General features: G+C 39.7%; 1 protein-coding gene across 1 annotated transcript; it reads right to left on the bottom strand.

Moving 5' to 3' along the window:
• Positions 1 to 1,852: 1,852 nt before the first annotated feature.
• On the bottom strand, positions 1,853 to 26,067 carry LOC136692553 (protein phosphatase 1 regulatory subunit 1B-like). The gene is made up of 6 exons (XM_066666068.1): positions 25,753 to 26,067; positions 12,084 to 12,167; positions 11,113 to 11,188; positions 5,196 to 5,291; positions 4,328 to 4,501; positions 1,853 to 4,172 (listed from the first exon to the last, which is right to left on the bottom strand). Exons 1-6 carry the CDS (start codon positions 25,840 to 25,842, stop codon positions 3,970 to 3,972), a joined length of 723 nt encoding a protein of 240 aa, XP_066522165.1. The 5' UTR covers positions 25,843 to 26,067; the 3' UTR covers positions 1,853 to 3,969.
• Positions 26,068 to 27,254: the final 1,187 nt, after the last annotated feature.

The following is a 27,254-nucleotide window of genomic DNA, read 5'->3' as shown; positions in this document are numbered from 1 at the left end:
ACCACATAACATTTTCTGCCTCTACATTCTATCAAAAAGCAGGGTAAGTATTTTATTTTTCTCTTTTTATTATTAATTCATTGAAGCTGTTATTATATAAATTCTGATTGTATTTGTTCTCGCTGTGTCTCATTTAAGATAAGGTGTAATATCGTTTTTGGCATTGTCTGTTTGTAAATAAAAAATTTGCACTGAAAAGGCAAACAACAGACTTTTATTTTGGCAGGTCATTTTAAATCATTTTAAATCAGCAGGGGGTGCTGTGGGCTTCGGCTGTTTGTTACACTTCAGACATAGAAACGTTCACCTCTGTTTCTTTGCTACTATGATATAAAATAATTTATATTTAGAAGCCTAGCTGCAAGAAATTAATCTGGATGCGTTATGAAGGCCCTTTATTGGTAGTCTTCAAATAAAGTTAGCTGAGCCACCAAAATTGCAACTGTAATGATGTCTAAGTAGGGTAACTACATAGTATGTACTTGAAAAAGGCTGCCTGATTATGATAAGCTTCATCCTAACCAGGGTTGTGTTGTGTCCACAGCCTACACAGAGTCATTGAGCGCAAGGAAGCTACAGATTTTGGACAGGTCACTAGTCCATCCCAGTTAAAGTCAGCTAGTGTTCTTGTTTGTTTGTTTTCTCACTTCATGGAGCAATACCACCAATGACCACTAGAGTACAGCAACTCACTACCTGCCTGTATTCAGTTCCCTATAAAATTGCACTATATAATCCATCCATTATCTGTAACCGCTTATCCAATTTAGGGTCGCGGGGGGTCCAGAGCCTACCTGGAATCATCGGGCGCAAGGCGGGAATACACCCTGGAGGGGACGCCAGTCCTTCACAGGGTAACACAGACACACACACATTCACATTCACGGACACTTTCGAGTCACCAATCCACCTGCAACGTGTGTTTTTAGACTGTGGGAGGAAACCCATGCGGACACGGGGAGAACACACCAACTCCTCACAGACAGTCACCCGGAGTGGGAATCGAACCCACAACCTCCAGGCCCCTGGAGCTGTGTGACTGCGACACTACCTGCTGCGCCACCGTGCCGCTAATTGCACTATATAATAATGTGGTTAATTCAAAAGCACTACATCTGATGGAAGGTTATGTTTGAGTAAGAAGCCAACAGTTCGAGGCTTAAATCTTCACAGATTGAACTGATTACTGATTACCAGAGAAACTCATTTGTAACTCCGTTTAGTTTTGTAGCATTTTCAGTATGCGTTTAAATTCATACATTTATAAAATAGTGAACATTACCTTTAAGGTGCACCCATTGTGGACAGTTTGACCAGTTACATGGAACTCTAATAATGTTTAATTAGTTCAGAGGAATAAGAGCAGCACTGGAATGTATCTATATCTAAAAAAGCCTGGATTTCTCTGCCGCAAAAAAGAACAACCTCAGTGCTCAACCATGCAGCATAATCCTATCATTCTGAGACAAATTTTTTCCACTAAACCTCTAGATAAGAAATAGAGGCAAAAATAAGAAGGAGAGCTTGTGGATGTTCCAGCACCAAGCCTTAGATCTACACAAGCCCTCGCCCAAATCCCCCAGAGGCCAGACTCAGCTGACAGAAGTTTGGTATGAGACAAATGAGGGCAGTTCTATTTGGAGCAGACCTAACGAATGTGCAGACCTGCTTTTAGATCCCCGGGGACCAACTCGGCCAGCTACTTATCCGAAAAGAGCCACGAAAAAAAGAGGCACAAAATGGCCCTTTTGAATGAGTATCAGATTCCGAACAACAAACCAATTTGATGGATTTTTTATTTAAAAAAATCACAGTACAATATATATATATATATATACATTTAAATGTATGCATATTACTCTGATTGCTTTATTTAACTCTCAGCTTTAATCCTCAAACTTTTTCTAGTCTATATGTAAGATAAAAGCTAACATAGCACAATTGTTACTTAAATCTGATTAATTTTACCCTAGCTTATGGGAATCAAACTGCAGCAATGCAGTTGTAATATTCTTACAGACAAAAATAATTCAAGGACAGTTTTACAGTGAGTTCCAACTGAATTTTAGTAAATTAATAAGTAATTATAAAGTAAAGTAAAAACATCAGTGTCACAGCCCTCTGAGAATCCGTTTTGATATGCTACATGTTGTGGACTATGCATAGGATGTTTTCATGTCCCTTCAAATATTTAGGTTTGGTTATGTCAGGAGGATCTGTTATTGTAGTCTACATTCTACCACATGACATTCATATTATTCACAACAAGATCTCGGACAATTAGTACACGTATGACCAAAAGTAGACCCGCAGAAACTGATAACATATCTATGTAGACTTCTCTGAGCTCCCGTCCACTGGTGGTGCTGTTTCAGTAAATCCCCACAACGTATGTTATTCCATGACAGTGTTGGGAACTGTAGGGGAAAGTCATTTTTGCTCTAGGGGCAGATAATCCTGAGACTTCTGACCTTCAAGAGCATAGGTTTAGGGTTAACGACAGGGTTAAGTGTGATATTTCATGCTGGACACTTATAAAAACAACGTAACCTCTACATCAACAAATGGCAAGCTATATGCAGTACACACTGTATAAAATTTGGGAAAGGTCTTGTAGAGAAATGGACAAATTCATACTGAGATCAGGCTGGTTGTAAGGAACTGTGGACCACTGATTTCCTCTCAAACCATTTGGCACTGTTTGAAAAATTTGCCCTGCATTTAGCACACTGTCCACTTGTGTTAAATCATCTTAATAATATGAGAATAAGATTACTTATTGAAAGCTATGACTAGATCAAATGTACAAAAAATTTAGATTGAAACAATTGTATTAAAAGTGATCCCTCATTCAGGTTATTGACATTTCTGTCATTTAACTTTAAGACATGAAACTTTAGTTATAATGCTGGCACTGAATGGAAAGTTGATTTCATGAAAACAAGACAACGTCAGACAGGGAAAAGAAAAACAAAGAAACAAAGGAGTATCTTAAAATGTCAACAGTGGCTAGCAAATGTGGTATTGCTAAAAAAAATTGAGTTCCTAAATGATGCTTGGCTCAGGTAACTGGTTCTAGAAAAACTTTCACCTTATGTTCACATTATGTGGAGGTTCTAGTAGTTTCAGACTTCATATAACTACTATTTTGCAGAAGGATATAGACATTGGAATGGACAACTCATGAAAGATTCATGCATTAACATCAACAGGATTTGTTTTGAATTATAAATATGAAGTGTGTAGAAGCTAATAAACAAATGGAATTGCTTGCTTGTTAGTATGTGCCAGTTTCTTATGGGTCTGTTTTTGTTGTAACACAAATTTCTCTCAGCTCTCAGCTGCTTTGTTTTTTGCACACCCAATCAACAGCTCATTCCTATTGAATAAGCAGCTCCTCACCACATTGACACCACACTGATTTCTGATTAAGCTGCACCTTAAAAAAGAACGCAGATGCTAATTTCATGGGGTACTTATGAAACACTTTGGTACTCTGTCCTGTGACAAGTCATGCTCCTTATCAGCGAGGGATTTGATGGAAATGTACAGAGGAAATTGATCCATCAGTTGTGATCAAGGCACTTAAGACACAGAAGCAATTAATTGTTAAAATGAGAGGAAATTTCCTCCAGTGCGATTATATGCTAGTGAGAGTTTGGCTTACACAGAATTGTGAAGAATTAATTCTGGACGAGCATTAAATTGTCTGTGGTCATCTTTGTTCTGTCAGTAGGGCTGTGTTAATAGCTTCATTCCTCACTTGTTCATAAACTGACCTTCACTGTGACCCTGTCCTGGCCCTGCTCTCTCTCTCTCTCTCTCTCTCTCTCTCTCTCTCTCTCTCTCTCTCTCTCTAATAAATGTCATCATTTAAAAATACATCTCTTAAAATTCTTATAACTCACTTAAGTTTCATTTGTACATGATATAAGTCACCATCTGATTCTTCAACACCATTTGCATGTATCAGTCTTCCCCTTTCTCCTTACACTCTGCATGATCTGTGTTCTCTGGACTTATGTCCATTCCTCCTTTTGATTCATTCGTGTCCTTGTCTTCTTCTCCTAGAACCTCGTGCAGTCGGGTGGAGCCAGGGACCTCATGTGAGATTTCAGGAACCGAGTGCTGTCCCGTTTGTTCACACCTGACGTCATCTGGCAGACCCAGACCTAGCAAAGGACACATGGGTTTAAAATGTCAGAAAGCCTTTAATTACCCTAAATCTGACTTTGCTACAGATTTCAGCTCGAGTATACAGATATCAGGCAAATTATCTGCTAATAAAAATAACTCACATTTTAAACATTATTTATTTTCTACTTACTCTTTTCTTGACCAGTTTTTTTTGTAGTTTTGTCTCCTGCTTCTTTTGACTCCTCCCTCTCCTCAGCCTCTTCTCCTGGAATGTCCTGCTGTTGGGTGGAGCCTGTGACCTCATCGCAGACCTCACTGCCTGAATGATGCACTGATTGGTCAGATCTCGGGTCGTCTCTTTGGTCTTTGGAAACAGTTCAAATATGTTTTTAGTATCCAATATAAACTCTGTTAAAAACTTTACTCTCTGGACATTCTTAGTAAACGAATGAAGAATTCCACAGATTTTTTTAATCTAAATTTTTATGTGAGAGATATTTCTCTGAGCCAAGTAACCCATCTGATGGATGGATGAAAGTGTGCATAAATGAATGGATGGATGGATTGATGATTGAATGGAAGCATAGATAAATCAGTGGATTGGTAGATGGTGGATGGATGAACAGATGTGTTGATGAAATTACAGGTTGGTGTTTCATGGATGGATGGATTGGTGGATTGATGGATTGAAGAATGTACAGATGAATGAATGAATGAATGAATGAATGAATGGTGTATAGCTGATGAAGGGTTAACAGATTTATGGATGTTTGAATGGATGAATGCATGGATGTTTGGATCAATGGCTTGATGTGGTTGTGAAGGGTTGATGGTGCATGGATGGATGGTGGAATGGTTAGATGTATGAATGAATGGGTGGATGTATCGATGAATGGATGGATGGAACTACAGATGAATGAACTGGTAGGTGCTTAGTTGGTGGATGAATGTTGGTGGATTGACTAGACTTGTAAATGACAATATTATTTGATTGGTTGATTGTGCTTGGATGGGTGAACTGAAGGACTGATAGATGAATAGAAAGAGAGACAGATCACCTCTATCAGTCTCTTCATTGTCAGATGACTCTGAGGAGTGGCTGTCGTTGCCTTTTTCTGACGACTGCATGTGAGCTTCCACCAACTTTTGAACTGCTGAAGAACAAACAGAAACAGGAGCAGGTTACTGACCAGTGTCTGGACGATGGTCCACTCTCAGGGGCATGTAGCCATGTGTGTGTTTGCAGCAGAGAGACAGAAAGGGACTAGTAATGTTAATGGAACCGATTGCGTCTCAGTCTAGTGGTGTTCCTTAAGAGCTTTTCTACATCTGCTGAAGTGTGTTTACCTGTTTGGACATAGCTCAGCGTATGTTGTGCTGGTACGAGTGGATCAGACACTGCAGTTGCTGCTGAAATTTTGAAACATTGTGCCCATTCACTGTAATTAGACACACATACCTTGTTGTTGGTCAACTTTGCAGATGTAAAATCAAGGGCAGTAGCTCACCTGTTGTTCCACAGTCTCTCTGTGTCTGAAACTGTGCCCTATTCAGTATATAGTGCACTATTTTGGGGTTCTGCCATTCTGTATTAGTGTGAGAAAACATTGTGGATAATTTTTTAGTGCGCTCAAACAATCCCACATTAGTGGATATTGGAAACCCATAATCCCCTGGGCTGTTCAGTAAAAACCTGCTTGAGGTAGTGTCTGAAATCTTTCACTATTCCCTGAAGTCAGTTCCATACACAACAGTGCATTGTATAGTGAGTAACATAGGGAATAGTGAATAGGAAGCCATTTCAAACACAGCATTTTTTGTTGGTTGTCCTCTAATCATTCATCAGTGGACACAAGATGTTGGCCACAGGACACTGTTAACATTTTATATTTGTTATTGGTGGCTTGTTCACCGTCAAGCAATGATACTGAGGGGTTTGAAAACTCCAGCAGCCCTGCTGTGTCTGATCCACTCTTACCAGCGCAACGCACACTAACACACCACGACCACGTCAGTACCACTGCAGTGCTGAGAATGATCCACCAAATCATACCTGCTCTGTGGTGATATTTTCACAATCCCATTAAAGATTAGGATGAAAGGGGGCTTACAGCTTATGCAGAGTAAACAGACAGACTCCAGTCTCTAACCATAGAAATACAAAGTGCAACTAAATGGTCAGTAGAGCTGACGAAATTAACAACGTGTAGAAACAAGGAGAAGGCTTTAATAATATGGCTGACTGAAAATAGACAAGAACTACTCTTTCAAATAGTTCCACTGAGACCCGGAAAAATACACAGTGTGAAATGAGGAACGAGCTGTGGTTAATTATTAAGGAGAACTCATTCCTCATCTCTCATCCACAGTGGCAGCAAACATCATTAAGGACGAGTTTGGGGGAAAGCAAGCAGACCGATCTGTTCTCAGTATGTATTACGACTAAATATAATCCATCCAATTCAGGTTGCTTTTTATAATTCATGAATGGGTGCAGAAGATGTATTCCAGACCTCATTAATACTGCCCCTTGATATGAGCTATATGATACTGCTCTCCTCATTCACACTGTCTTAAAAAGTATTAACAAAGACTTAGAGTGAATCCCATTTCACCCCTTAGCCCTACCCCTCTGCCTAGGGGTAGGGTGTCTCAAGTCTTGTTTGTAAAAAGTGGTAGGGCCAAGTGGTAGGGCTATATACCCCTTGAAATTGAGACTTTTTAGGGGCATACTTCCAAAATCGGACTGTGAATGCCTTGTGAATCACTGGCAAAGCCACAAATGTCAGTACGGTTTCTTTAAAAATTATGCAAAAAATTGTATCATCTTGTTTTAATGTAGCATTAATGCATTATGAAGCTTAAAACATATAAAACATATCTAGTAGTATGACGATGCCTCTGAATTTCCAGTTCCACCTTGGAAACAAAAATATTCTAGCACCTGCAGCTACTGCAAAATTTAATGTGGAACTAGAAATTTCAAATGAAAAGCCACCAAATAAACAGCTGTTTTCAGCTTTACATCACAGAAGAGTTAGGAGTGCGTGATAATATAGGATTGTTGAACGCAATTTAACTAGGGAAAAATTCAGCAGCACTTTTTTGTGTTCTGATGATGTATCAGACTCTTGATGAGTTGTCCCATTTCCTAGGGAAAATATTTCAACCACTACATCTTGTAACACAGGGGCTAGCTAGATAACACTTGAAAACAAAGGGGTAGGGGTAAAATTAATCAATGTAATTCACCTTTGAACTAACATTTAAAGCTTGTACACCCGCAGGACCCCCACAGAGGTATGATTTGGGTGGTGAAACATTCTCAGTGCTGCAGTGACACTGCTGTTTTGGAAGTGTGTCCGTTGTCCATTGATGAAATACTAGAAGGCGCCCAACACAAAATGTGCAGCAACAGATGAGCTCAGACTTTACATCTACAAAGTGAACCAACATGCTAGGTGTGTCTAACAGAGTGGATAGTGAAGGGACACAGTATTTAAAAACTTGAGCAGCAACTGCTGTGTCTGATCCACTCATATCAGTGCAACACACATTCCCATCACTGCAGTGACAGTGTGTTAGTGTGTCTCACACTGGTATAAGTGAATCAGACACAGCAGTGAATCAAACATTTGTAAACATTGTGTCCACTCACTGTTATACACGTCTACCTCATTGGTCCACACTGAAGAGATAAAGTCAAAGAAAGTCATACCTGCTTAGTCATACTAAAATTGAGGGTCCTGACCATTGAAGAACAGGGTGAAATGGGGACTACAGTCTGTAATTGTAGAACTATAGGGTCAGTGGAGCTGATGAAATGGAGGGCATTGTAATATTATGGTTGATCTGTATGTGATTATATTTTCTACTGTCCCAGTGTTTTTGCAGTTTGGTTTGCAGTTTTTTGAGAGAAAGAGAGTGAGAGAGAGAAAGAGAGAGTCAGCAATACAAAAAAAGCCAGTAGAGGAAAGGTCAGTAGAAAAACGCTGAGCTACTTTGGTTCCTTATTAATTACAGTCTCATACCAAATCTATCATCACTTTCTTTCATCAGCTCTCAGTGGAGCTGCTCTCAGCCTCTGATACACTAACGCACTCTATCAGATCAGCTTTACCTTCCTCTCCTCTTTTTTCCCCCATTCATTTATTACCTCGAGACTGGACACTGGTGAAAGTCACCTTGAAGAATGACTCAGATGATCAAGAAAATACATAGACACCACTGTCTGAGGAGCTGAATATGAGCCAATACATATATTCAGATTAATTCTGTCAAAATTAACGTGTTAACCTACAAATTTAACGTATTGTTTTTTATTAATGCTGATTAATAATTTTACGGGCGGCACGGTCGCAGTCACACAGCTCCAGGGACCTGGAGGTTGTGGGCATTCGATTCCCGCTCCGGGTGACTGTCTGTGAGGAGTTGGTGTGTTCTCCCCGTGTCCGCGTGGGTTTCCTCCGGGTGCTCCGGTTTCCTCCCACAGTCCAAAAACACACGTTGGTAGGTGGACTGGCGACTCAAAAGTGTCCGTAGGTGTGAGTGTGTGAGTGAATGTGTGTGTGTATCTGTGTTGCCCTGTGAAGGACTGGCGCCCCCTCAAGGGTGTATTCCCGCCTTGCGCCCAATGATTCCAGGTAGGCTCTGGACACACCGCGACCCTGAACTGGATAAGCGGTTACAGATAATGAATGAATGAATGAATGAATGAATAATAATTTTACTAAATTTAGCCACAATATCATAATTCACTCTTTATACAGAGCCTAGTGATATATTAGTGGATTTATCTAGTGATGTAAACACAGCGTCAAGCTCACCTTTCCAGCTCTTCCTATCCCTCTCTCTCTCTCTTGCTCACACACACACACACACACACAGCCCCTTATTTGTCTGCTACCTCTGCAATGTTCATTTTTTTCCATTAATGGTGTCCTCCCCCTGAAATTTTACCTCAGCAAATTAAGAGATTCCAATTCAAAAATCACCAAAACTACACTGAGATATTAGGATAAAGTAAATAAGGATGGTTTCCTCCAGCTAGTGTGTCATGCATATCACACTACATACTTATCTTCCTCTGAAAATGGCAGCACTTTTATTGTATTGTTTTGACGTACGCTACTAATATAATTATAATTCCATTGTGTTGATTATATATTCATTCTTTTGTATTGCATTTAAATATACATTGTTAAATCTTCATTCTTAAGAAGAGACAGTGCAATTAACCGTGATTCATCACAGCAGATTTTGCGATTCAGTACTTCATCTATTCATCAACTGAGAAACATAAGTCATATGACTTATATCTCAATGCAGATATCAGCCAGAAACCAAGTGTTGCGTCCCAATCCGTCATCACCAATCATTTCATCTGATATTAAGGGAATTATGTACTATGTTCTTCTTCACTGCAGTAACAGCTTCTGCCTCTGTGAGAAAGCTTTAGACTTGTGAGAACATGGCTGTAAGGTTTGATGGCATTCAGCCCCTAAAACTCCAGAAAACGCATTTCCACATCAAATAGCATGCAGATGTGAGCCACCTCTGGCAGAGATGCGGCACTGCTGGCCCACAGCTGGTGCTGTCAAACCAGATGTGAACCAATTGTCACCCACATATTGGCCGCAAAGCTCCAAATAGAGCTGGCCCACCTTAATGGCCATGGCAAACTGCATGTGGGCCACACCAAGTGCAGAATAATTTTGCAATCTCTGATTGCTTGGGAGGTCAGTGCTGGGGCAATAAACCCCAGTAACCAGCACTTGGCATAGGGCTTAGTGACCTTAGGATCATGTACAGAGGCTCCAGGATGTTCTGTTGCATTTTTAATGGAGATTAAGCATGCTGCGTTTGCAGTTTGTTCTAGTGACCTTATGGTGTATTATTTACTATAGTAAAATATACATTAAAGAAAACCATTGCACTGACATTCATACAAGTATACCACCTCTCACTTAGTATGTGTGTGTGTGTGTGTGTGTGTGTGTGCAAGCGATGCATGTCTGGGTTGTTAGAACCAGCTGTCAGCTGTGTGTGCTCTGCACTAATCCTAGATCATCCAGAGTCGCATGAAGTCACACTTCAACTACACAGCTGGCTGTACCCTCCTAATCCCCCTACACACATACTGAGACACACACACACACACACACACACACATACACACACACATAGACATAGACATACAGAAGCCATAGATTCCTCTACTACAAGAGGAATGTAATGTATTGTGTAATGTGTTTTTATTATTAAAACAACAACTAGTGACATTAAAATCTATTTTGTGAGCGTCAGATACCGTTGAACCACACTGACATCATTAACACTGACAAATATCTACACATATCTAAGCAACGTGTGCTGCCTTCTAAATGACATCTTTTTAATATTTCAGCTTGACAACATCGAGCTACATTCTGGCTGAAGAGTGTTAACATGGGTGCTAATCTCATCTACCTGCCATCACATTAAAAATATGTGGCACATGTGGTGCACTCTTTCGCTCATTCATTATCTGTAACCCTTTATCCAGTTCAGGGTCACGGTGGGTCCGGAGCCTACCCGGAATCATTGGGTGCAAGGCAGGAACACACCCTGGAGGGGGCACCAGTCCTTCACAGGACATGTGGTGGATTATGAAGTGCAAAATATGACATATTTTATAAAGCTCAGTTGAAGATAAGCAAGTATTTGCCTGCCCAGTATTTATGGGGGAGAGCTCCAAGCTGCTGCTGGAGCTAGTGTTGGATTTGCACATGGCACAAGTACTTATTGGCTGCATCGTTTATGCTATACATTGGTGTTTGTGGTGGGTTCCTAATGTTCCAAAGAATATAAAGTGCTATGGATTTCTGAAAGCACTTTATAAATGTTCAACATATGTATATCAAAAAAGTCACACACTATTTAATGACATTAATTCTATGTGTTTAATATTGAAGACATTTTAGCAGAGATCCTTACCTTTGAAGGATGGGGGCTGGTAGACAGCTGTGTTTACAGATTTTGACTTCAAACCTCCATTTTCACAAATGGCCAACTGAAAAAAAATCATATTTACACATTCAGCCCCTTGCTGTTATGATAATAAGTATTTTTTAAAGTAATAACAACGCTAAATAAACTATATGTCCAAAACACTAGTGAATGCAGCTGCTTTATGTGCACCCGTTGTGGACACTTCAAATAGTACACAGTCTGTCTGGTGGGGTCATGGAACTGTAATGGATCTTAAAGGGAACATCTCAGATTGTGGGGGGATGCTCTTCTCTGGTTTGTTTACATTTAGAAGTTCCACCTCTTTTAAGTGGAATAGTATGTTTGAGGGGATAAAATTACTGTATTTTAAACATTGATGAAGCTTAACTTGTCTGTAAGTTTTTTCACTCTTTAAATTACCACAGAAACTCATTAGTAACTTGAGTTGTTTAGTGTTGTATGATTCTGGATCACAAACACCACTCCTCACTTATATCCAACCTCTGCTGTTTTGGCTCACTGCTGTTAAATCATCACAACAGTGCTCCAGTACCTAGTGTAAAGCCTTCTCAGAAGAATAGAAGCTGTTACTACAGCAAAGTGGAACATGCTTTCTATTAATACATTGGATGAGCTGGTATCCACAACATTTCATTTATATATTGTACATTATTATATATTATATATTGTATCCTTTAACATAGAGGACACTCCTTCACATTAATTCTTTTAATCAAATACAAATTAGTATTTATATGCTACTGTAATTTTATGCACATTTTGGAAAAATCTAAATATTGCCAGTTACCCAGAATTCAGATATGAGCATCTCCCTATTGAGATATATTCCAAAAGCACACCCTAATCTTCAATATAGCATTTTGATATGTCAGAATCTGAACTTAGATTTTACCCTGAGGTATTACATAACTCTGTGGCTGCACGGATGGTCTGACCTGATGGCTCGGATTCTCTTCCTCTGGAGACGGGTGGTCGGTCAGGCGGAACAGGGTGGCTGGGGTTGGTCTCCGCCTTCGAATCTAATTTCAAAACAGAAATAATCTTTTATTGCAGCAGTAAATGTATTACATGGTAAAAAAATTATCTAATAAGCCATTGTCTTGTGATAACCATCTCTTTTTATGAAAAAATAAAATCCACAAAAGCCTGCATCCTCCTCTTGAAATAAAAATAAACAGTGGGGTATTTTTGTTTTATTTAATTTTGTGATTAAAACCAATAATCAGGGTGTGCAAGCATTTGCACACAACCCTCTCTGTGTCTCTTTCTTCTTCCCTCTCTTCAACTCTCCCCAGCCCTTTATACCACATATTAGGCCCTGGTTGCCCATTTTTGGGACCTCCCGACACTCTAAATGTAAGAACTACAGCAAATCAGTTCAATGTCTGAACACTATCGTTACAAAAACACCAACTGAAGGAATATCCTATGGAAGAACAATGTTCTGTCACTTCAATACAGTTCCAGAAATTTGCAGGGCATTCTAATACACATACAATATGTTTATTCAGCTTTTAGTGGCCAATCACTTTAATACTTTTAAAGTGTTTAATCTGTCTACTGTGGGCCATTTTATTATTTTTTTGTAGGTCCAGCTTGCAGCTGCACAGTTACAGATTGTAGCCCATATGTCAATGCAGCTATGTAGCTAGTGACAACAAATAAGCTCTTGGCTAAAAATTATACACAACCAAGATAATAGCAGGATAGTGGTTCTGTGTTCTGATAGAGGAATAGAGGGAATTAAATACACTTTAAAATCTCTTTGCACACCTCATACTCAGCTAAGGGACCTCATAAATTGGGTGAAAGAACAAGGTGTTTCTAGTAAAGTGGACAGAAAGTTACATTACGTAAAACTGAAAGCAATCGCAGAACTAAAGTCCATAAAAATGATCTGGATTTCTCCAGCTTGATTTAGGTTATGTAGTGTTTATGTCACTGTATGGAGCATTGAAATATTCCTGGGCATGAATTAAACCCCAGTCGCCAAATCAGGCTTACAGATCGTCATCACTTATCCATAAGCACAAGACCATAATCCAGACCAGCAGTGTGTGGGCAGAATCCAATCAATGTGTCCATCAATCATAGTCAGCAAGGTAACAATGCAGGCAGGAAATATGGAAAAGCAGAATGACGCATTTTGAAGAGTGCACAGTTTGCGGCACACTGGGTTACATAAATCTGTAATGACTTCCTGTGTCAGGGCGAAACAGAGCAGAGATAGAGGGATTAGACAGGCTGCTGTGTTGCTCTTGTCCCCTAATCAAGCTCAGTTTTGTCTCTTTGGCTTAATCCCTGTTGCATTTTCAGTCCTAGTTAAATTCTGTTTGGTGATTTTGCTCCTTTTGACAGTATTTAACCTGGCAAAGGGATTGTGGGAATAGGAATAGAGTCTTGTGTAGACAACAATTATCATCGTAAACCAGGCCTCAGATTCCAAAATAGATGAGATCCATGAAATCTCTTCAGCAAATGACACATATTAGCTGAGGTTTTGGATTTGATATGACCAGCTTTCCAAAATCCATGAACAGCTGTTAGTCCTGGGTAAGCCTTAGGAGTCGTAGGTTGATGGTGGCAACAAGCAAATCAAGTTAGAATGTTGTTTTATAATCTGACACTAGACAGTGCAACAAGGAAGAAAAAAGGAAGAGTTGTGTTCAGTCCCAAACAACTACAACAGGCAAATACACAATGAGAAAGGCTTAATGTTATGGCTGCTGTTGTTGTGGTTTACAAACACCGCTGTTCCCGTTAGAGACGGTGTATTGTGACAACATCAGCTATGTTTCATGTGTACAGGTTATTTGTACACTTATAAAAAAAACTATGAAAAATTTTATATACTTTTTTTCTACATAATACAACTGAACGTCTATATAGATGTTAGATCTAATAAATAGTTTTAAAATTTTCTAAAACCTTCCTCCCACAGTCCAAAAACACACGTTGGTAGGTGGATTGGCCACTCAAAAGTAACTGTAGGTGTGAGTGTGTGAGTGAATGTGTGGGTGTTGCCCTGTGAAGGACTGGCGCCCCCTCCAGGGTGTATTCCCGCCTTGCGCCCAATGATTCCAGGTAGGCTCTGGACCCACCGTGACCCTGAATTGGATAAGCTCTTACAGATAATGGATGGATGGATGGATTTTCTAAAATAAAATGATTTAGTCTTTACTCGAAAAATGGTCATTTATTGCTATTATCACAAAATCACTTTCCACCGAGATCTTCCTTCAGATTTGGGAACGGTTAAAAATAACTCTGGAATAAGTCTGGGCAGATGCTTGAGCATCTGTAAATAAAATCTTTCCATTTGTCATGGATCAGTTTCTGGACAGAGGACTCATGTTGCCCATATTTTATTTGGGTCATTGGAGATTCTTGGCAAAGCTTGGACTCTGAGAGGGTAGCAGACGGACATGAGTGCTCAGTCTTCGGATTTATGCAATTGCACCACTTCCATTTTGACCTCGTGACTTTTCAGTCAAAAACTGAAATGTACATTGAAATACACAGTGTACATTAGATTATATCACATCTCCCCCAGCCTGAAAATACACCCCAACAGAAGACAGACAGCTGGAGATCTGAATGTAGAGCAGGTTGGGATTCTGTCTATATTTGTCCTTCTTGGAAAAACAATTCCATTTATACAGTGGATTACTGAGTGAGAATGGAGAGTTTCTTTATCAAGATTGTTTTTTTTACCCTGTCTTTGTACAGAGTGTGAAAAACACCACTCTATATATAACCTCACTATGAGCCTACGCTCATTCCCACACTGCCTCTCACACACAAGCTCACTTGTGGCTATTATTAGCCACATTTTCCAATTCACACCTCGGTTAAGATCCCACCAGGATGGACATAAGGAGCCATAGCTGCACTATGAAAAAAAAACATCTCCAGATACCTGTGGAATTTCATTTTTAAACTGACACCAGTTTCTCTGCTATAGCGTTGTAAATTTACAGTTCTAATACTGTATGCTGCTTGCAGGTTGTTTACACTGTGCACTGTGGCACTCAACTGAAATACATTTATATAATATATATATAAATATGTTGAATAACCTTCTATTAGCTTCCGTTTAAAAAGAAGCTGTGGGTTGGAGTATCTGGGTGTGTAGGATGGCCCTGCATTTCCTAGCACCCCTTCGTGTGATGCTAGCTTATGTGAACCTTTCAAGTGCTGTACTCAACACGACTCTACACTTACACTTACTTGTAGCTCTAAGTGAGCTGAGTAGAGACTAAAGCGTGCTGTGTAAACTTTGCAGAGAGCAGACTGGCCAGAGGGGCCAATAAATCATGAAGAAATGAAGACATTTGATTTTATTTGACTCACAATGTCAGCTTCTTAAATTACACAGTGGTCTTCTGAGGAGGTTCGAACGCTCCTTGGATTGGTGGCAGATTAAAAAATCCAGTGAGATGGTGTAACAAGGAAGAAAAAAACTGATTCGCACTGAGTTGTGTTCAGTCCCAAACAACAACAATATGCATATACACAATGAGAAATGTTAATGGTCTGTTGTTGTGGTTTACAAAGCCTGTTCCCATTAGAGACAGTGTATTGTGATATCACAGGTTACGTTTCAGGTGGAGCAGTGCTAGTTGAAAACCAATTAGGGACCGGGTACCAAAAAGCAAACAGAGCTGAGTAGAGTCCAGTAAAGTAGGTACCATTCAGTGAAAAGAAGTGCCACTAGTTGCAGTTGGAAAATAAACCATAGCTGGTGGGATCTTTCTGGTCTGGGATGGTCTTTGTGGGTGTGAAGGATTACCCTCCATTTATTAGCCAATGTGGACTCTTATAAGGGTGGTGAGCTGTTAAATTTGAAAAGAAGTGCTGGCTGGTGAAACTAGCAAAGACCAACACTGAGCAGGTAAGTTAAGTAAAATATACTTTCCCAGTATACTTATAGATAGCAGCTAATTACTGTCACATCCAACATTTTAATTGTTTGGTGGCTCTTGGGTCTCCCAGAATGCACCATTCACAGCAATCCTCTGTATTAAAAGACTGCATTTAATTACAGCCATTTTACTTCCCTAGCACATAACCACTTCAAATATGGCAAATACATGGCACTCCTCTTGTCAAAACTACACTATGACTATGATATGGATTCACAAAGGGATCATATTTTAATCGCAGTGAGAATGAGGAGGTAAAGTGTGGTCCAATCGAATTGAGTGGTAGACAGGGTCTTTATAGACTGGACTATGATTAGCTGAGTGGATTGGAGATGCAGATTAAATAACTGACCCAGTTAAGCAGAGTTCATAATGAAGGACGTGTAATAAAACGAAGAAGCTGGGCTTATGTAACTAATGGAGGTGTTATAAATATACCATGCTAAGGGTATCACCTTCAGTACGTCCTATTAAATAATGACCTTTATGCTAAAATCATTTAAAGAACAATTCAATACAGTGACCCTGTACTTGCTGGCCACTTTATTAGAATCAATACAAGCATATGTACACATTACTGACTCTCCACTCCGTAACAACACTTCCAAGATTTGAATTTCGTGCAAAATGCACCATATTTAGAGTAACATAATTCCTGGAATGAATGTCAATGATACCTTCCTCAGTGCAATCCACATTAAATTTGACAGGTAGATGGCGCTCCTCTTGGGCCAGTTATGATATAGCATATACCTGACATAATAAGACTGAATCATATTGTGGACACAGCAACACCTTCAGGATGTTTTAGGCTTAGTCATTTCTGTAATGTTATCAAGGGAGTCCTCATTATGTAGCATTTACTCAGTTTTATTCCCTGTGTCTTGTTTTGTTTCGGTTCCTGCTTGTGTTCTTCTTGTCATGTGATCATCCTGCACTTTGTCACATATCTTAATTCTGTTCCAGGTGTTTCTTGTCTGGTATGTCTTTTTATAGTCCATGTTCTGATATACTTGTTGTCTGCCTTTCAGTTTGGCCCCGTGTCTTGTCTTTAGTTCTGTTTCTTTCCTGTTTAGAATAGTTCTTGCTTAGCCTATTCTCTGCCTTGGAGGTTTTTTGTGTGTGTTTTCTTGTATCTGGTTAATCTGGAGTTTGTCTTGCACACCCTTATGTCCTGTATTTATTTGTCTTCTGTCTCCTCTGTCCCCTTTGTTAAGTTTACTTACTCTGTTATTGTGTTACTGTTTCTGTGTGGCACCTAGGGACTTTCTTAAAGGAAATCGTCATAACCCCTGAAGTATTGAATGTCCCTTCAGTAATCCCTTAAAAACCACACCCTGCAAAACCTCACTTTAACACTCAGAAGATGAAGAACATATCTGTTTTTTTAACATGATCTTGCACCTAGGAAAGTTTTTTTAAGAAAATCCTCTAGAACATCTGAATGATGAACAGTTATTAAAGAGCATCCATTATATAATTTATCATCCATCAATAATAATGATAACTAGAGAGGGAAAGTTCATGGAACTTTGAATTTGGCTTGTCACATATTGCTAACATCGTTGCAACATTAGCTTATATACTCTTTAATAGCTATGATTTTAAATTTGTAAAACAATCATCCATCCATCATCTGTAACCGCTTATCCAATTTAGGGTTGCAGGGGGTCCAGAGCCTACCTGGAATCATCGGGCACAAGGCGGGAATACAGTGGGGACTCTAGTCCTTCACAGGGCAACACAGACACACATACATTCACTCACACCTACAGACACTTTCAAGTCGCCAATCCACCTGCAACGTGTGTTTTTGGACTGTGGGAGGAAACCGGAGCGCCCAGAGGAAACCCACGCGGACAACACACCAACTCCTCACAGACAGTCACCCGGAGCGGGAATCGAACCCACAACCTCCAGGCCCCTGGAGCTGTGTGACTGCAACACTACCTGCTGCGCCACCGTGCCGCCCTGTAAAACAATTAATCCAATACTATTTTCAAATACAGCCAGCTTATAAAAACTGCCAATATTAGACTGCCACCTTAATAAAAATGTCCATTTTATTGAGACATTCACCTCAAATAAATGGCCACTTCAAATAAACCCTAAAACCATTAAAGATCCACCTTAAAAATCCATCTTAAAACAATGTATTTTACATTTTAATTTAATGTATAAAATATTTTATTTAGACTTCCACATTAAATAAATGGCCACTTCAAATAATACTTAAAACCTTAATAAGACTATTAATATATTTTGACTGCCACGTTAAAAAAACTCCAACAGCCTTTATATCTTGCCACATTTTTTCCCTGCAGCTGTAGTTGGATTGAATTTGCAACTTTAGACCTTTACTGCAACAAGACCTAAGTCACTGCAGTAAATCCCTTATCGTTCTCCCTTAATTAAGTGAAACGTCTGAGGGGTTTTATGCAACACACTTAAGTAATTCCCTTGGCTAAGGGAAAATAATCACTTAAGGTTTATACTTAAGGAAAAAACCTAAGGTGTTTTATTTTGTCCTGAGTGTTTTACTTTTTGCTTGTGTTTTATTTTTTCCTGGGTAGTGTATGTCTTTAGTATTTGCAATATGCAATGTGTCTCTGCTCATACTTTCATCTCTTGGTCCACACCCCTGTTCCTGACACATTATAATAATGAAAAACAAAACATTCCTGCTGGGGATGTACTGGTAATTACGCCCGTATTTTTCAGACACTGGATTTTACACTGGAACTAATTCCATTTTTGGGATGAGTTGAGGTTGGGTTCATTCATCCAACATCACTGCCTAGTTTCACTAATGTTTAAATGTCAGAATGCAATCAAATCAATCACAGAAACATTCCAACATATAATGTATAGTCTTCCCAGAAGAGAGTTAATACGACTTGAAGCTTGATTTGTACTATGTAGTGAAAATGCTGTTGTTTAGTATAGTGCAGTGTATTGTACGGGTGACACTGCTCTAAGGGTTTGATTCCCTGCTTGTGTAACCACAACACAATTCTCCCAACACTACATCAATCCACATCTGGAATGTGTGTATCTGTCAAATGTGTGAATAAAATCCATAGCGTGCCTCACTCTTACACTGAAACTAAACTTGGCCTGTAAAAGGAATCAATCGTTCTATAGTGTAGCATGAAACAGCACTGTCCTCCATGTGGGACTGGAGTTCACTGCCCCACTCAGGCAAACCAACAAGGGCCCTTGGGAAATACACATTATATCATTTCTGTAAGGGTCTTACATGATGTAACAATATGACATTCTGGATGAATGGTATATATGTGAACACAACTGCACATTAGAAAGGCTACAGAGGCAGGGTTTCAAACAGTGTGGCCAGGGAGAGTACAGTGTTTAAATCATAGCCTTCACAGAGTGAGTCCGGCAGTAGCAGTAATCCTCTAATGCTGAAGAGGAGAAACAGCAACACTGGATCACCTTACTGACTCATCACCTTTGCAGATGATGAGACAGGCAGAAAATGTGTGTGTGTGTGTGTGTGTGTGTGTGTGTGTGTGTGTGTGTGTGTATGAGACAGATTGCAATTGGTGAACAGTTTCTAAAAAGCAGCAGAAGTGTAAAACAAGGCCAGAAAACCCATGAAATATAATTATACATTCATTCAGTCACCCATAATATTAAATGACATTATTTTTACACTCTTTTTTCACACAATTTATAGGCTCCTCTGACCGTATGTATCCATTTGTTGTTTTGGACACTTTGCTAGCCCTCTTTCACCCTTTACATTAATGGCCAAGACCACCACAGAAAAGATATTGTGTGTGTGTGTGTGAGAGAGGGGGGGGGGTCGTTCTCAACACTGCAGGGCCACCTGAACTGGATAAGCGGTTACAGATAATGAATGAATGAATGAATGAATGAATGAATTATTTTCATAGGTTGATGCTGTGTGTGTGTGTGTGTGTGTGTGTGTGTGTGTGTGTGTACAGGAGCACAACATTCGTTCAACAATGTCCAGCCCTGTAGGTGATAGAGTGTGTGGCCAGCAAAATAGAACAGCTCTCTTGGTCTCAAATATTATTCACTGAGCAAAAGAGCACCTCATACTAAGCCCCAAGTCACTGATTCAGTTATATTTTCTACAATTCAGAGACGACTTAACACACTTTAATGGAAAATTGATGTGAGGGTTTTACCACATAAACATTAGTGAGATCATACCCTTCCTGTTCGGCAAGTAAATATCTTGATTATGCTCAAAACACATAGCATGCTAGGTGGTCCTCCATTCACGACCGACCCACTTTAGCTTTGTATATACTTGAAACGTACAAACACAAGTACCCTCTCCTCTATAAATACCTCCTTCAACCTGTTCTCTTTATGCAACCAGGGTTCATTTCTATGGAAATGTTAAGCATCAGCCTAAATACACACACACGCACACACACGATGTTCCCATAAAGCGGCCAGGGTCACTTAGCAGCTTTACAAAGCCATTAGCATTCAGCCAACATCCACTCCAAACAAAAAGAGAGTCCTCCCACCAATCAGACAGCTTTCCTCCTTCAGGAGACCCCACTTCATCCCTGCCAACCCAACAGGGGGCCTTTTCATGTGGAAATTGAATGGTGACACACCGTCGCTAACGAATTAGCATCTTATGGAGAGAGGTGGAGAGTGAGCAAATAATGGATAAAATAAAAGGACAACATCCAAGTGTTTCTCATTAGCAATGGAATAAACAGTAGTTTGAGACCCCTAAGCCAAGGTGTCAAATATATCTTAGGAAGGAGGCAAAGAGAATTAACCAAGTGAAATGATGTACACCTCTTAAAATACATGTAATACTTTATTCATGGATAGAGGCAATTTGTGGTTCAAAGATTTCTTTTCACCAGGGCAGCTGTGGCTTAAAGCCTAGAGGAGCAGAATTGGGATCGAAGGGTTGCTAGTTCACACTGGTGCATATTTGCTCACTGCCCCTACTACTAGCCAATGTGCGTTTGAATGGATTATTTATTTATTTATTTTTATTGTTTTATAAAAATTGCTGTGCAAGGAAAATAAAATCACATTTTGTTTAGAAAATACTGTAAATAAGGACATTAGCAAAAGTTCCTATGTACTCAGGAATATACATACTCAAGAATGTAGCTACCAGAAGCTAATGGTGTTCAATGTTGTTCTGTTTCATCTTTGCTAAATTTAGTCACAGTTTTTTACTCTTCAATTATATTATTATTATTTTTACTCCTCCAATTGTAGGGTCGCAGGGGGTCCAGAGCCTACCTGGAATCATTGGGCGCAAGGCGAGAATACACCCTGGAGGAGACTCCAGTCCTTCACAGGGCAACACAGACACACACACATTCACTCACACACTCACACCTACGGACACTTTCGAGTCACCAATCCACCTGCAACGGGTGTTTTTGGACTGTGGGAGGAAATTGGAGCACCCGGAGGAAACCCACGCGGACACGGGGAGAACACACCAACTCCTCACAGACAGTCACCCGGAGCGGGAATCAAACCCACAACCTCCAGGCCCCTGGAGCTGTGTGACTGCGACACTACCTGCTGCGCCACCGTGCCGCCCATGTCAATTCAATTATAAGTAATTTTTTTTTGTAATTTGCTCTTAAGAAAGTTCCAAATGAACTATAACAAGAATCATTCATTTTGCTGGTTTTAATTTGGATCAGTCCTTGTTTATGAACGTCCAGTAGAAACATTATCATATCATGTTTTTATTATCATTGATTCATATTCTAAAATGTAATTATCCATACATATTTGTTCTTTCATACATAATAAGGGACTGAAAAATGCTGATAAGGCAAGAATGAAAAAATTATAATTAATAAAATATAAAATTAAAAATATACTAGAAATAAAACCATGGCTGAAGATTTTATAAAATAAATGTTAAAAATATTAAATAATTAAAAATGTCATTAGCATAAATTGTAATGAATTTAAGGCTATGAATCTGATTGTAGCCCTCTCTTTCAAACAAAGCTTGTAAATGTGTTCTTTTTAAACAGTGAAAAAAATGTCATTGATCACTTTTGTGATAAAAGAAGTTATTGCCGTGTTGTGACTTGTTTATCGCACTGTCTGATGTATTATTTACAAGCAAAACAAGCTGCTAGTGGGCGATATCAATATTATGTGCAACTTTAGCACTGGAGGACACGTCAGCAGGTCAGCGCTTTTCAACGACCTATGGATCAATCAATCAGCAGCACAAAAGCAACAGCAATAATTAGAAGATCCAGATTCCTTTAGTCATGTGGTAAGCTCCACTCATTTGACACACAGAAATTATGTTTTTTTTTTTTTTTGGGGGGGGGGGGGTCTGTCTTGACTCAGCCGCATCTAGTCATAGTCTTGTACTTGTCCTGGACAAGTAAAATATTTTATTGACCTCCACAACCACACAGAGCAGTCAAATGTCCTCACAGTGTCAAAATGTTCATGTTTTCATGGTTCATGGGAGACAAGATAAACACACACACATACACACACACACATACAGATACACCCCCGTGAGGGAGAACTGACCTTATTTTCTTTTAACTTTGTGTCCTTTGGATGGAGAGTGGCCAAAAATGTGTGGGGGTATATATGTGTGTGTGTGTGTGTGTGTGTGTGTGTGTGTGTGTGTGTGTGTGTGTGTGTATCTAAAACCTTCTACACCATCTCTCCATCTCCTTTTCTCTCTTCCCTTCATCTCCAGTCTAATTGGGTCAAACCGTGACATGGCACCTGCTTACTGTCGCTGAACTACTTTCTCACTGTCTTACACTGTCTTCCCAGAGTGGCTCCACACATCGTTACATAATCTGTTGTTGGGCAGACTGATGCACCACCCAGACACCCTGACCACAAGTGACACAATCCACCACGGGTCAAATAAAATGAGGTCCAAAACTCTCGGACACTTGACAGAACATACCGCATGGTATTAATAATCGTTGCCACTTTGGCCTGTGCCACTAGAAGGCACTAGAGGGCAACTGAATCATGTAGTCAGCCCACTGTCAACAAACAAATCTATTCTCACTGTAATGCTGCATTTGCTTGTAGGCGATGATAGCAGTACTGGTGATGGTATTTGACCAACAGTGACATGCAGCAGTCAAATGGTTGCCATGGTGATAGCATCACTTTCTGTGTTTATTAACCATTATTTCTAATAAAGATATGGTTACCATCACTCTGTGTTAAGGAACAGGTATAGCTAGAATTCATGAGTTCGTTGAGCATTCATATTTCAGGAGCAAAAAAAAAAATAATAATAATAATAATCAACATCTGATGTGTTCCACCTTTAGTCAGTACTAAAGGTTGGAAAACTGTCATTACGACCGCTGTGGTCAGTAGAACAAACACTCTATCGCAGCTACACAGTGTAATATGTGGTCTACCATTAACTACATACTGCTATCATATAGCATTTGAGTTGTTTGACTCATCATTACATAATCAGTTGTCAGGCAAATCTTTACCCAGTCCAGACACCCTGACCACAAGTGACAAAAAACACCATGGCTCAGATAAAGTGAGATCCGAGGCTTTCAGACACAAGCGAAAACATAATGCGTCTGCTTGATATTCCAGTGCCCTGAAACGACAGTGACCACCTCACCCCCCGTGCCACTAGAAGACACTAAAGGGCAAACTAGTCTTATTGATTCATAGCCATTGCATGTCATACCATTTAACAACAGCTATTAGCAAACACTTCCATCAACTTGATTGAGAAATTCCGGAGCCTTAGCCAGTCGACCTACCAACATTTGTTTCTGGACTGTTGGAGGAAACTGGAGGAAACCCACACAAACTTGGGGAGAACCCACCAAAATCCTCACAAAGAGTTACCCCAGGGTGGAATTTAACTCACAACCCCACTGGAGCCATGCAGCTGTGGTATTAGTGGCTGCACCGCTGTGCCAACATTTTGGTTTCAGAGTGGAAATTAACGTTGAACACTTTCTGCTCAAGCTACTTTTCTTATGCCATGATCGCCAGCCAGATGGGAAAGTGGGCGGAGAGTCAGAAAACAATGACACAAGTCTTTCATGCAAAATGGGGGGAACTACAAAATAGACACACTTGCTGCTCCCATATTGACTTCACCTGGCTTTGCTTGCAACAAGGTACACAGGCTGAAAGCATCTGAATTTTATATGAATCTGCACATTCACCTCAGTGGATATGGTTTTCTGGGGAAAAGTCATATCTTTGTCAAGCTTCTTATTGAAAATAACGTGCAGCTGTAGATTCCTCACTTTCTGGAAATTCTGCTTTTGTTTGATAACTTACGCATGATGCATCTTCTCTAGCGTATAACACACACAACATCCGACAGACTTCATTTTCACCAGAAGAGGTGTATATGACTGGCCATTCTAATTAATCAGTTCTGTTTTTTGTTTGTTTGTTTAGCTTTTTATTTGTTTTCCCTCAGACAGAAATTTCACAAGTTATACATCATGAATATTTCAACATGGAAACCTGAGTCTGAGTCATTAACTCAATTCCCCTTCTCTGGTTTTAAAATGTACTGCAGTTTCATTTCATTTAATCACATAGAATTCCAGAAGTTACATAGTGCAGTTTCTGTGATGTCGAGCCTGGAGTAGCAATGGTAAAGGCTCTGTTCTCCCTATTTCAGCTCAGTGGAGCATCACAAAAATTTTGTGGTGTAATTTTACGGTAAAATTATTAAAAAAGAAGGAGGAGACTAAAAAGTTTAAGAAGAAATATTTCCATTTTATGAAAACATATAAACTAATATTCATTCATTCATTCATTATCTGTAACCCTTATCCAGTTCAGGGTCGCAGTGGGTCCAGAGCCTACCTGGAATCATTGGGCGCGAGGCGGGAATGCACCCTGGAGGGGGCGCCAGACCTTCACAGGGCAACACACACACACACACACATTCACACACACGGACACTTTTGAGTCGCCAATCCACCTACCAATGTGTGTTTTTTTGGACTGTGGGAGGAAACCGGAGCACCCAGAGGAAACCCATGCGGACACGGGGAGAACACACCAACTCCTCACAGACAGTCACCCGGAGTGGGAATCGAACCCACAACCTCAATGCCACCAATTCAATTTTTACAATTTTTGAATATTTAATATTGCCATTTAAATGTATATAAATTTGACTCTTTTTATTTGACTTTTTTATTTAATTTCTTAAGACATCACAATTTCAAAATCAGCATCTCTACATATTTTTAATTAAGACCCTGCCACACCAAGGGCTCTTTGGTGTAGGAAGTGGTCCTTTTTATAATTATGTGTTCTACCTAGAACTATTTGCATGGTGAAATGGTTGACCATCAGACAGATGTTTATGGTTATATATATATATATATATATATATATATATATATATATATATATATAGCACTTTTATCGAAAATTGTTCCATACAGCCCACATCATCATATACATACAACTCATATACAACTCATTCTCCACAAGTCTTATCCAATGAATTATTTTAGCATGCAAAAGGTTTCTTTATTGGAACCCTGGTTCTAAACAGAACCACTGCCTTTATTAGAGAACCCTTCAAAACCCTAAACTTCAATTCTTTTAACAAAGTTGTCTCTTCAGAGAAAGCGACAAGTTCAAAATCTCCATCTCGTGTTTCGCAGCCTCTTACCATCTCCACTTGTCTGGGGTCCAGTTGGGTGGGCACAGCCGAGGGGACGGAGAACTGGATCTTCCTCCTCTCTTTCATCTCTCCCTCCATTTCTTCTGGTTAAAAAAAAGAAACAGAACTGAAAAACAGGCCGAATACTGTTCCAGATGCAAGAGCCCTTACACTCCAGTTAGGGGTGGCTCTCCTTTCCCTTCTCTCTCTTAACTCTCTCTATCTCTCTCTCTCTCTCTCTCTCTCTCTCTCTCTCTCTCTCTCTCTCTCTTTCTTTCTCTTTTTCTCTCTGGCTGCCACTTAGTCACGTCTTCTCGTTTTTCCTCTTCGTAGCCGCGGGCTTGTGGAGTAATCCAGAGGAGCTGCTTCTCTTAGAGTGGAGAGAACACACTGTGAGAGGAGGGATCAGAGGATGGAGGGAGAGTGGGAGGGAGAGAGGGTGGGGTGAGTGAGAGAGAGAGAGAGAGAGAGAGAGAGAGAGAGAGAGAGAGAGCGAGAGAGAGTGTGTGTGTGTGTGTGTGTATGTGTGTTTAAAAGAGAGAGAGAGAGGCTGCTGTCCATGTGCCACATTAAGCTGATGGTGACTGACACTCAAAATCAATCTTATCCTGTTTTTATCCACCGTTCTTGTTTCCTAGTCTTCCTAGTTGTCTCAAGACCAACATGTCTGAAGAATGTCCTCATAATATTTTTGAAGAGCTCAGTGTCTTCGGAATATCTTCCTCATATATATTTTTTTTATCTTTAGAATGTCCTTAATGTCTTTTTAAGACCTCAGTGTCCTAAGAATCCTCAAATTTGTATTTATTTATTTATTGTTTTTGGTTAAGACCTTATGGCACTTTTCCACTGCATGTTACTTACTCAAGCTGTTTTGTTTTGGTTTTTTTGCTATTCCAATAGCCACATTTGGTACCTGAAGACTTCACCACAAAGACTTGTCAATCAAAAAGGAATGCAGACCTCCAGCACAAACAAAGCATTTGTAATATCTCCAAATTACAGTTATGATCACATTAGTTTTTATCCGGCTCACTACAGCAGCTCATTTACGCCATGGTCTTTTGAAAAGCCGAAAGACTCCAACGAGAGCTGTACTGTGCAACAAGTAACAAAAAAACTCACAAACAACACACAAGTATGCAATGAGTAAACAATGCTTAATGTTGCTGCTGCCATTGTTGTGGTTTCCAAAGAACACAATTCTCATTAGAGACAATAGACTAAAATGTGTGTAGAGGCAAGTCAAGTAGGTACCATGCAGTGCGAAAGAACCCTTTTCTTAAACAGTTCAGTGTTTTCAGAAACTCTTCTTCATTTTTTTTACATATTTTTTTTATAATGAAGAGAATAATAGGTGACTGTTGGAACATGGTTTGTCTTTGATCTAGGGCAGACAATAATGGTACTAAATCCATACTGACATTAAAAAAGTCTATACTGACATCTAAATAAAATATCCCCGCATCACTCGAGGACCCAACACGAAACTGGCTTCTCACAAATATGTC

The sequence above is a fragment of the Hoplias malabaricus genome, chromosome 3 (assembly GCF_029633855.1).
Source record: "Hoplias malabaricus isolate fHopMal1 chromosome 3, fHopMal1.hap1, whole genome shotgun sequence".
Taxonomy (NCBI): Eukaryota; Metazoa; Chordata; class Actinopteri; order Characiformes; family Erythrinidae; genus Hoplias; species Hoplias malabaricus.
Note: the sequence above shows the minus strand (reverse complement) of the source record. Positions and strands in the feature narration are given on the sequence as shown.

What these genes read in the sequence shown, in the direction of transcription:
- LOC136692553 (XM_066666068.1), bottom strand. Translation starts at nt 25,842, where the DNA reads ATGGAGGGAGAGATGAAAGAGAGGAGGAAGATCCAGTTCTCCGTCCCC. An exon ending in ACCCCAGACAAGTGGAGATG is followed by an intron (nt 12,168 to 25,752) that starts GTAAGAGGCTGC and finishes TTTTGAAATTAG; the next exon opens with ATTCGAAGGCGGAGACCAAC. An exon ending in CAATGAAGAGACTGATAGAG is followed by an intron (nt 4,502 to 5,195) that starts GTGATCTGTCTC and finishes CTGTTTCCAAAG; the next exon opens with ACCAAAGAGACGACCCGAGA.